Source organism: Montipora foliosa, chromosome 1 (assembly GCF_036669935.1).
Source record: "Montipora foliosa isolate CH-2021 chromosome 1, ASM3666993v2, whole genome shotgun sequence".
Classification (NCBI taxonomy): domain Eukaryota; kingdom Metazoa; phylum Cnidaria; class Anthozoa; order Scleractinia; family Acroporidae; genus Montipora; species Montipora foliosa.
The window spans coordinates 15,807,685-15,820,184 of record NC_090869.1 but is presented as its reverse complement, the minus strand read 5'-3'; the positions used below and the strand labels follow the sequence as shown (position 1 = coordinate 15,820,184).

Sequence of the window (12,500 nt, the reverse complement as noted above, 5' to 3'; positions counted from 1 at the left end):
ATTTGACAAAGGACAGTATTTTTAGAGTGGTTCTTTACCCCGATGATTAACTAGTTTTTGAAACGTTTCGGTTTTTCACTTTTCAATGTAATTTTCAGCTTTGAAAATGGTTATTATTGGAAGAAATAAATATTTGTGAACTGCTTATTAGAGATGAAATGGAGAGATCATTTTGACACTTGCTGGACAATTAAAGCGTCAACTCTGTGCACCTGAAAAATTCAGGTGACTTCAACTGGATTCAAACCCATGACCTTTGCAATGCCAGCACAGTGCAGTGTACCTTTTTCACGAAAGAGTTCTGTTTCCTCACTCAGCTTATCCGCGGAAATTCCAGTAAGCAGTTGGTAGTGTTCATTAGCTTGAACGTGATCAACGAATCGCTGTCGCAATGTGAAAGCATCAGTTTTCTCATCAATGTTAAGGCCCATGTCATGAAGGTGTCTTGTTAAAATTCCCTCATTCATAAATTCAGGCAGTTTATATAGCTGTCTAATAATACTTGAAAATGCACAGTCACCATCACCTGAAACAGGATCAATCTCTAAGCCCATTGAAGAAAGATTTCTTTTGAGATTTTGGTTGTGGGTTTCATCTTGCACTTGAGATTCGCCTGAAAATACAAGCTTGTCATTATCTGATATTCCTTTAAGGAGGAAATCAAAGGCATCAGTGGACTTATCATTTATAGTGTTGTTTATGTTATTGAGGAATTCATGTACCTTTATTGCATCCTCAATAACATTCTTTGCAATACTGTCATCAAATAGATGCTGAACGTCATCAGCAATAACCATACGATCTTTCCTTGAGGAAGTGGAGTCGACATCAGTCATACTATCACATGAATTATTGACATTAGTTGTCCAAAGACCAGCAAGTGAGACTGGCTGGTCTTCCATTTTGAAATGGGAACCAACTAATGATGTAATTTCAGTGTTTAGATATTGGGATAAAGATGCAAGTCCCTCCACTGGAAAAATTGGTGTCACCTTGGCATTGTTGGTGTGTTTGTCACCCTTAATTTTACAATTATATGCATAGAACAATGCTGTTATATTGCAAGAGCAAGTTCAGGACCAAGGAGAGAAGAACCACACAAACGAGACCTGTTAAGTAGACGGTGCAATGCCTCATTACCCTCTGTTCCATCACCATCGCCAATTCCAGACAAACAGCCTTGACTTATATGATTGTAAATTTTATCAATTTCATTGCGTGTCTTGTCAAATTCAGGTGTTTGTAGCAAATGTTGCCAGCGATCCAAGAACATTTTTACGTTCATCTGAATGACACAAATGTCTGGTGTTGGAAGGCAACGCCTTTCACCAAGATTACCATCTGCCCTGAAAACCAAGCCAAACTCCTTGGAAATTTTTCTTGATAATTCAGTACCTTTAGGTATGGTGTTGGTCGCCCGCTGCACAGCATGAAAAACATCAAGTTTCACAGGAACACCAACAAAAACTTCTTGGTACAAACGTCGCATCTTGCAACAGTCATCTAGGTATATGCAATTTAACTGTACCCCTGGTCGGCGCTGTAAAGACTCTAACAAGTCTTTTATTTCTTCAAAAGCACAAGACTTTGTAAAGCGCCAGTCAATAACTTCCTTTTTATCATTTAACACAATAAAAAGGTTCTCAAACTGACTAACAAATTTGCTACCAGCATCACGAAATGTAACTATGTTCTTGCTGACTTTAAACGTATGGTCACAGGAAATTGTAGTAGCAGTAAGCTGTGACATTTCATATTCATAGAAGGGTTTCATTTCCTGGAAGTGTTCAAGATACATATGAATTAAGAAATTTGCTGAGGGAAAAGAGAAAAGAACATCACTGTAAAAATTATCCAAGAAAGATCCGAGTCTCCAAGGAACTTCCGGTATTTTCGGCAGAAGCGAAGCGGGATAAATACCAGCTCGATGGCAGTAGGATTTGTAGTTCATTGAAGTGAGTGTCTCACTAATTTTCAAGAAGTTGACACCTCCTATGATCAAACAACCAGTGTATTGCAACAATTGCTTTGTACAAGCAGAACGGTGGTATAGGTTGAAAGGAAATGCTGACAACAACAATGTGGGTGCGCTTGCCATCAGCGTCTTACTTGCAGGAAGATAAAAATGACGCATTCCGCCTTGTCGACATACGTAAACACGTTGAATTAGAATGATGTTTCCTCCAATGGCGTAAACTAAACGCGGGTTCCGATAACATGAATTCTTAGTAATTACATTCGTCCATTCGCCGATCTCGAGAATAACTCCATGTTCTGGGCAACGTAAGATGCTTCCATAGTGAGCTACAGGACACCAGATAAATAACCTTGGCAAAAAGAAATCTTTCTTTCTCCAATGGGTTCTCGATTGTTCCGATCTTTCTATTGGAAATACTGGAAGATCGATCACATTGTCGAATCGACAACTTCGGGAATCCTGATCAAATTCTCTAATAATCTTTTTTACATAATCTTCTACATCAGATTCCAACATGATGGCAGACACAATCGCGCAGACACTTACTAATGCTACACATATCCTTGAAAACTCCCGTGTAATTGCAACCATCTTGCTCGGTGCTAATAAGACAAACGAGAGTTTAGACTTATAATCAGTAAAATGAGCGCCTAGACTTAATCTGTAAAATAGGACTTTGACCTATGGGACTCGTGACGGGTATATGCCTAATTTAAGGTGGTGTTACACGAGCCGATTTTTAACGCAAGTTAAAAGTTGCCTCGTGTAACAGGGTGCACGGGGCGATTTTTAACGCAACATTTTGTTGCGGCAACATGTTGCAGGTTTTTGAAAGCGATTGAAAAACTTGCAACATTGTTGCCCGAATTTTGTTGGTGTTGGTGCGTGTAACACCCCCCGCAGCTGACTTTTAACGCAACATCGTTCAAAAGCTAACTCTCTTATTAACTGAAGATATACCCTCTTTCCTCCCTCCGTCTAATCCAACTTCTCGTCCAAATAATTCATTCCCGATTTCTTCCTTTTTCATCTTCCAAATCGTCCACTAAACCGCGCAAAAATACCTTTGAATTAGTAGGCACCGTCCTTACGAAAGTCTAAATTCCCGTGCATATAGCATACCGGCAGGAAATAATCGACGTCAAAGATTGGGCCTAAATCGGCTTACACTAATTTGAGAAACCAATTGAAACGAAGTGAAAATGAAAAGGGGCAATACGCCTTAATTAATGCGTCAGAAATTCTCCCTTTTTCGTAGCACCGAGTCCCGTGGCTGCAATCAATGATCATTGCGGAAGAATTTCGATCCGTTTCGCAAAATAGTAATGCGACCCAAATTCCCATTTTTCGAAACGTACTGTTGCCTCATTTCGCAAGCAAAATGGTATGAAGTACTTTTCATCTCGTTGATTTTAATAGTAAATTTACAAAACAACCAAGATTCGATGATATTTTTACCCTTCTTACAATTTTTTGGACGGAAAGGAAAACAGATCTCATCTACGAATAATGATCCCTCTGAGTTAATATGGCTCCTCAACCTGCCAACAACTACAATAACATCAATCGTCCTTTACTTCACCTTATTTCTTTTCCATAACAAAATTTATAACAACATGCAACATAAACCCATTGGTGTAATTAATTCATTTGTGATTCTTGTCAAAGCTGAAGAACAGAATGAATCACTGAACAGAAGCAAACGGAGAAACACGCTTTGATTGACAGAGGGAAAAGCCAGTGCTGTGATTGGACAATAACTGACTGCGCATGAGGCCCATAGGCTAAATGATCTTTGTGCCCCTGTATTGCTAGCATTTACAGATACATGATTGTTTGCTGTTAGCTTGACTCTAATAAGCTAAAGGTTGTATCATTAACTGTAATTTATATTCTATAAATTTTCTTCAAAAAAGTAGTTTTAAAGAGTTTAGGAATGCAATTGGCTTGGTATCGTCCCGTTAAGATTGTTTATTAAACTTGGGCCATTTAAGTATCAATAAGAATAATCACAAACAGTCGTGTTTCTAACAGCTGTTTGTGTTATATTCCTTTTGGTATCGCCTTTATGTGCACCATGAGAAAATTAAGCGCCATTTCCTTGGAGGCAGGATCAATACTAAAAGGAATTGTAACCTCGTGAGAAAGCCGATTAAGTTCATCCAGTATTAGCGTAAACGTTTGTTTCATGTTTTCAACTTTTTGGTAAAAGTTTATTTTTGTTTTTCAATATTGAATTCTTCTAATGCCCTGCTAATGTAAGGTTTTGCCGAATATCAGCGTTGAACAGCATTTGGGAGTAGAGAAATAAACTCCTCGGTTAACTTTCAATCTGGGATGAGCGTTAATCGGCTTTTGAACAACCGGGCCCAGCTTATTAGGCCCAGTCTTTTCCAAGCTGGAGTATGGTTAAACAGACTTGTTTCAATTTCTGATTACAAATTGTGTTGTATGCTGTTCTTAATGAGAAACTAAATATTTTAAGCATTTAGATTTGATTTTAGTGGGTACTATATTTCTGCTGACCAAACCAGTCTTCTTCAAGTACAATTAGAGTTTACATTGGATTGCTTGTATGTACGTATATATAGTAAATGGGTGTTGACGTAATACTGGAAAAAATGTGATAAAACATGGCAGTTACAACAAATTTGAATTCAAATACTAAGAGTAACGGAAAAATAACGGAAGCGACTAAATAATAAAATGAAATCTAATACGTTTCTTCGCAGATATTAAGACCGTTGGGATCAATTGTTCTGCCTTTTGAAATTAAAAAAGCTTCCCTGGCCTTACGGATCTAGTCTCTGTTAGAAAATACTTTTTCGATAGGAATTAATTGTATGTCCTTAGAGATGTTGTGGGGAGAGGAGAGGAAATGTTCTGCGACCGTAGTAGGTTTGGTTTGGATATTTAGTTTCTGAACTTGTAATTACGCCGATCAGATCAAGCCACTGATCCAACGTACACCGACAGGAAAATTGTCCACGGTTGCTTGCCTCAAAACTCTTCGTATGATCGGTTAGATTTACATTTAACGACCATCCAGTGGAACCTCCAATGACCAGTAATTAATTTTCGTATACTTACAGAACTCAATGAGCAGACTTCTTATCAAATTCCAGCAGCTTATTCAGCTCTTGAAAGTTAAAATTCCTGTGACCTAAATCAAAAACAAAAACAAAAAAGAGCGGCTACCAAGATAACGCTAAAGCACATTTTCCTTCAGTGACTCGACGTTTCGTATGCTACAACATACATCTTCAGAAGTGATGGTTGAAAAATTTCAAATATGATATATATAAAATTAAGAAGAATGGTAACTTGAGGGAATACTATAAAAACGGTAAGATAAAATAGATGACAGTGAAAACTGACAGTTTAATAAAGCCAGAGTTTTTCACTGCCAACGTTTAACGCTGGTTTAATAAGGTTGCGTTTTAATAAAGTTTTCATTATTTTACAATGCAAATCAGAGCTACCATTTACGCGAGTTTTGACCCATGAAATGTAAACTTAGCGAGTCCATCAAAACGTCCCTGACTAGTGAGATGATGTGAGTCAGTTAGTGAAGTTAACGAGTCAGTTCTGAACAAAGGCTAGACGAATTACCTTTTTGACCAAATTATGCAATGAGACCTCTTCAGTCGTTTTCGATTGTTTAGTGGCTGACACGGCAGATGGCAGTTTGTCGGAACAATTAGTGTTTTCTATAAATTATTGTAATATTTTAGGAGGTTGCCTGGACGAGAATAAAATTATGACACAACACGAATTGGTTGAAATGATCATCACTCAAACACGAGGTCTGCGACCCTAGCTTCTTTCTTGTAAACAAATTACAATCACTTTAAAATTTGCAAAAATACTACAGGACAAAACCAAAAATAAAACCAAGTGAAGAAGAGCAAAGTCATAAGGTGCTGTTAGCATTCTTCTGGGAAACTCGTTGCTGCATCCCATGCACTATTTGGCCTTCTTTAAGGCCTTAATAAACACGACGTAAAAGGGCTCGTTATTTTGATAGCATTCCGTGTATCGAATGGGCTTTGGTAAGAAGATCAGATGTGTCGACTTCTCTTTGTATTGGAGTCTGACAAACGTTGTTGCGACCCCTTCTTGGCCTTCTTTTTTTTATGCGGTTTTCCCCCAAGCTGGTTTGGTAGATTTCGATCCTCGCATCATCTTCCCTAACTTGTTGGAAGCCGATTTTTTATAAAAATAAATGAATCTTTTCTGCTCGCTCATAGTTTGAGCAGCATCCGTGAGAACATGAGGGCACATACCGACAGAATCTCCGAAACATCAACAGTTCTTGCAAATGCTAATTTTTCCCTTCTTGCAAGGATTCTGTACTGTATAGCTGATGTCACAATCCACCGACACAGCACTGACGACACAGCAACGACACAGCAACTACACAGCAACTTTACTCTTGCACGAACCAATAAAAGCGTGAAACGGCGGCGAAGGTCATCATAAACGAGAAGCCACCGAGGAGGACAACGTGGTCTGATCGAGCTCTATTTGCTTTTTGTTTACTTAGTGAAGTGCGTGCCATCTACCAAAGAGTGTATCAACAAGACATTGGCTCGTGCCTTTCCTTTTCCAAAATACAAATGTGGTCAATTTTTGAGCAAGCGCGGAGTGGGGCAGTGCAAACTTCAGGAACCGAACGGTAAGAAGTCGGCTTTGTTCAGTCAAGGGAGACCAAACAAGTGCTCCAGGAAACGCATGTTACTCAAATTGAGGGAGTAACTCCGAGAAACTCATGAGTAAAATGAGCAACTCATGAGCAAGTGAGCAACCCATGAGTAACTCCGAGCAACCCTGAGTAACTCAAATTGAGGGAGTCACTCCGAGCAACTCATGAATAAAATGAGCGACTCATGCATGTTGAAGACACATCCTGTTTCGAGGACATGTCCTTCCGGGAACTCCTCGAGTTTTAATCTGTAAAGTTGCGGGGTGCACGTACGGGGTGCCATCTTTTGTGTGTGGACTGAGTAGGGACGCTACGGAACTGAGGTGACTTTAAGGAGACTCTATTCCATTTCTTGTATATATTGTAAATATTTGTTACGGGGCACCAATTCTTGGTGTGACTGGTGGGATGATTGTGTCCTGGATCCTCTCATTGGCCGGCCACATCAAAAAAATTTTTCGCGCTGGGATGCGTGCTCGCTCCGTCTATTGAACACAAGAATGACACCTGCGTTCTAAATCCTCTCATTGGCCGGCCACAACCAAATCAGCCTTTACCATAATAAGCTAGGGTGCGAGTGCAGGGCACCATGTTCTTCATGTACATAGTGTGACATTTTTTTGGCTTTTTTCTTCTTGTTGTACAAATGGTACCGTTGTTGATTTTCTTGAACATTAAAACCTGTTGGATTTCATTTTACCTCTGGTGTTTTTTCTGACCGTGAGGGGCTCGGGACTCTAGTGTTTTTTCTAACGGTGAGGGGCCTGGGACTCTGTGACGTCATCCCTCTCTCGACCCGTGTGCGTCATTGTTTGAATTTTGAATTTCCTGACCGTTATCTTTTTATCTAACATGATTACGCAAAACACCTTAACCTGTTTCCTGACGGTTCGCACAAGCGGTGTCACGTGTATATGACGTCATCGGTTGAATTTTGAATGTCCCTTTAACGGTTCCTCTAACGTACTTGTGAATGTCCCGCGCAAATTTGAATTTCCCGCCAAAGATTGAAACGACCAATCAGAACGCTCCAATTCCAACCGTCAAAAGGGGGACGAACTAGCGTACACCACTACTCACAGTGCACTTGAAGATGAGAAAATTAATTGAGAAATTAAATGGGAGTTTAAGCACACGAGGCTTTTCAGCCGCGGGCGGTGGCCGGTAAAGGAACATCACGCATGCCAAGACAGTAGTGTTTCCCAGATTTTTATCGTAATCACCTCCAATGGTGGAAAGATACTTAACAACATAAAGGTGGTAGTGACAAGACAAGTTAAAAGAGAAAACAGCTCACTTCAGGGGTTGCCATTCACAGCTCAAAAACGTCGCGTGCTTCAAGAGAGCTCTAAACTCTATTAACCGAAAAGAGCCTTTTACGTCGGGATTTGCTCAATAGTTATTTTGAGTGAACAGATACTATACACCATTTAATATATAAATTTTAACAAATGGTCTTAAAACAATCAATTTTTCATCCTTACAGTACCAATACATGTTGTTGATTTGGGCGGCTTACACTAATTTTAAATGCGAAACGAAATGAAAATGAAAATGCGCAATACGCCTTAATTTGTCAGAAATTCCCAGTTTTTCTTAGCACCAAGTCCCATCGGTGCAATCAATCGTAACTATGGCAGAATTTAGATCCGTTTCGCAAAATAGTAATGAAAAAGAAATTACCATTTTGCGGAACGTTTTTGTCCTATTTGAGGCGATCTGCGAATGTGCATGAAGGCATAGATAGGTGAATGTGAATAAATGTGCATGAAGGTATATTAAGGTGAATGAACGGGAATGAAGGAAAATGACGATAAATGAACGTGATTGAAGAAAGATAAAGGTAGATGGCGCTGGATCAAGGTAATTGAACGTAAAAGAAGGTAGATGAAAATGAGCGAAGGCGAATCAAGCTAGATGAAAGGTAGATGACGGCGAATGAAGGTAGATGAACGTATATGAGGGTTAATGAACGTGATTTAAGGTACATGAAGGTATATGAGGGTTAATGAACGTGATTTCAGGTAGATGAAGGTATATATGAGGGTTAATGAATATGAATTAAGGTACATTAAGGTATATGAGGGTTAATGAATATGACTGAAGGTAGATGAAGGTATATGAGGGTCAATGAATGTGATTGAAGGTACATGAAGGTATATGAGGGTAAATGAATGTGATTTAAGATAGATGAAAGTATATAAAGGTAAATGAATATGATTGAAGGTACATGAAGTTATATGGGGGTTAATGAATATGATAGAAGGTAGATGAAGGTGTATGAGGGTCAGTGAATGTGATTGAAGGTACATGAAGGTATATGAAGGTAAATTAATGTGATTTAAGGTAGACGAAGGTATATGAGGGTAAATGAATGTGATTTAAGGTAGATGAAGGTATGTGAGGGTTAATGAAGGTGATTGAAAGTAGATGAAGGTATATGTGGGTTAATGAATATGATAGAAGGTAGATGAATGTATATGAGGGTCAATGAATGTGATTGAAGGTACATGAAGGTATATGAGGGTAAATGAATGTGATTTAAGGTAGATGAAGGTATGTGAGGGTTACTGAAGGTGATTGAAGGTTAGCGTGCCAAGATGGCACGCCAATGTAATGTATTGTATTGTAATGTATGCGTGCAAGATGGCCGCCGCGATTTTTAGATCTCCGTGTTTACTTCACCTTTTGGTTCTCTCTCTATCATTTGTCCTTTCATCTACCACCAGCTTCAAAGCTGGGACGTGTTTACTATCGGATACGCGTCTGTTGCCGAATTTTCCGGTCACAAGAACAAGTCTAGTGCGTACGATTCAAGCTGACTAACGCTCCTTCGAGACCTGTCGTTGAATGGAGGAAGCATGGTTTCATTTGTATATGTTTGCCACCGAGGGACCTTACAATTTGTATGGATGTACAAGCTAATAGTTTGCCAAGGCAAACAACATCTATTGTTTTAGGTGTTGTCTATCACTCGACCACCAATCGTGAGCCCGAGAATGTTATTCTTCGTGATCATATACAAAGAAACCTTGATGGGCTGCTGTTGATGCAACCTAATGCACTTGTTGTGTTAACTGGTGATTTTAACCCTACTTCAACTGGGTTTCGAACACAATATATAACTGGGGTGAACCAACTGAAACAACTTGTATCCTTCAAAACTTGCGATACTGCCACGCTGGACTGGTCTTTTACTAACAGACCCAGGCTATTTACTCTATCCTAGCTTCCAAAGGTCGGATCATCGGATCATTACTCTATCTTAGCTAAACCAGTATCCGCCCCTCTCACTACCCACACAACTGAGAAAATTGTTGTGCGTGATATGCGAGATAGTGCGTGGCGTGCTCTCGGACAATGGATAACTCAAAGGGATTGGACCCCAATTCTTAATGCCTCCTCGTGCGAACAAAAGTTTCAACTGTTCATGTCTGAGCTTGATGATGCCATTTGTATGTTCCTCCCGCAGAAGACCATAAAGAAACATCCTACTGATCGCCCTTGGATAACTAGTAGGATCAAATTGTGGATCGGTAAACGCCAATCCTCATTTTCTAGACACGGAAAGGACTCAAATGCCTATCGTCATTGGAGACACAAAGCTCAAGTTGCAATAAAAACGGCAAAACATCACTACTATCAGAAAAAGGTTGCGGAGGTCGAACATGTGAATCCTGCGAAATGGTGGAGGGAAATAAAAAGCTAGCAGGATGCCAGGATGCTAAGCATGAGTGGTACTATCAGTTCCTTGATAAAGACACAGATATTAAGCGTTTAGCAAATAAGATCAACAGTTATTTTGTTGGGTTGACTGACCATTTCCAACCACTGACCATTTCCACTGTGTCCCCGCTATCTGTTCCTGTTGAATTTTTAATTTCAGAATTTGTTGCATATAAGTCCTTGTCATCGCTTCAGACATCGAAAGCTGTCGGCCCTGATAACATACCTAACCGGCTCCTGAAAGAGTTTGCCCTAGAGTTAGCCCCCCTCGTTTGTGACATTTACAACCAGTCTATAAGGGAGGGGTACATACCAGCTTTTCTGAAATCCTCTATTGTTACACCTATCCCTAAAGTGTCTCCCCCCGGGTCTTATTGAACAAGATCTAAGGCCTATATCTCTTACTTGTACCATGGCAAAGATTATGGAGGGCTTTACCAGTTCCAGACTCTTATCCCAGTTGGAAGGCAAGATCGCCCCTGTCAGTTCTCCCGTAAGGGGCATTCTACGACAGATGCCCTTCTATATATGCTTCAAGCGATCTACGAAGCAGTTGATGGTGGTGATCAACCAAAGAAACTAGTTGCGGCACTTGGGCCTGATTCTCCAACTGGCCTCTCAACGATAACAACTCATAGACAGGGCATTGGGTCATTTGACCTCCCGACAATAACACAGAGGAGGGTTGTAGAAGTATTGCTTTCTATCCCAACTCATAAAGCCACCGGAGATGATGGCATTAGTGCCAAATTACTCAGAATCGCTGCACCTGCAATATCACCATCGCTGTCAAAGCTATTGAACCTCTGCTTGTCTACCAAGACCTTCTCAGCTACTTGGAAGGTTGCAAAAGTTACCCCTGTTTTCAAAGGAAATGGCAGTAGGAATGATAAGAACAACTACAGACCGATTTCTGTACTTCCTATTCTCTTTAAAATATTAGAGAAACACATATGTGAATACTTGTGCAATTTCCTTAAGGAGAACAATCTGTTTCATCATCTCCAGTCTGGCTTCAGAAAATCCAATTCAACTGAAACTGCACTTATTCGTTTGGTTGACCAGTTGCTGTTTAACCTTGACAATGATAAAGTCACTGGGCTTGTTTTTATAGACTATAAGAAGGCTTTTGATTTGATTGATTACCAGTTGTTATTATCGAAATTGAAGGCGCTTGGAGTGAACGAGACTTCTCTTCCCCTGTTCCGCGACTATTTGAGCGGTAGAAGCCAGTATGTAAATATAGACAGGTGCCATTCTACAAAACGATCTGTGACGCTCGGTGTGCCACAGGGTAGTATTTTAGGTCCTATTTTATTCCTTGTATTTATTAGTGATCTTCCCGAAGCATTGCAGCACTGTGTCGCTGATATATATGCTGACGACACTACAATCAGCCACTCTGCTCACTATCAGGCGGCCCCCAATGCTGTATCTGAGGGCCTACAGGAGGACATTGTTGAAGTCTTAAATTGGTCATCAAGAAATAAAGTGTTGTTTAATGAGTCCAAAACAAAGTCGATGCTTGTTACAGGGAAACGTTTGGTGAAGAAGATAGAACATTCCACCCTTCAACTACGCTTAAAGTCTTCTGAACTTAATCAAGTACACTCACACAAACTGCTCGGAGTGACAATTGACAGTCAGCTCTCCTTTGACCAGCATGTGGATGACCTATGCAAGAGTTTAGCACAGAGAATCGCTGTGTTGCGGAAAATTAGACGCTCACTGCCTCTTGATCAAAGGAAATCTTATTAGAAAGCAGTGATTAATCAGGCAATGCTGCATGCCTCAACCATGCATGTGGACAGCCTGCTCTATAGAAAACATTCAGAAAATATTCAGGCTACAGAAACGAGCAGCCCGTGTAATACTGGGTGCTGACACAAAAGCGAACAGTGTGAAACTTTTTAAACAATTAAGTTGGGTTCCATTTTATCATGAAGCGAGAATAAATAAGTCTGTATTGGTATACAAACGGATTTTTGGGGAGTGCCCACCTTATCTCACCCAGATGCTTGTTAGAAATGTAGACGTGAATGGAAGATCGAGCAGGCATGGTCATCTAAACTTTATCTGCCTCCGATTAAA

General features: G+C 40.0%; 1 protein-coding gene across 1 annotated transcript in view; it reads right to left on the bottom strand.

Annotated features, from left to right (window-relative positions):
- Positions 1-873, bottom strand: part of LOC137975402 (uncharacterized) — a 2,180-nt gene extending 1,307 nt beyond the window's left edge. Inside the window, exon 1 of the mRNA XM_068822517.1 lies at positions 284-873. Within this exon, the coding sequence (XP_068678618.1) occupies positions 284-836 (553 nt within the window). The 5' untranslated portion in view covers positions 837-873. The remainder of the gene's footprint in view (positions 1-283) is intronic.
- Positions 874-12,500: the final 11,627 nt, after the last annotated feature.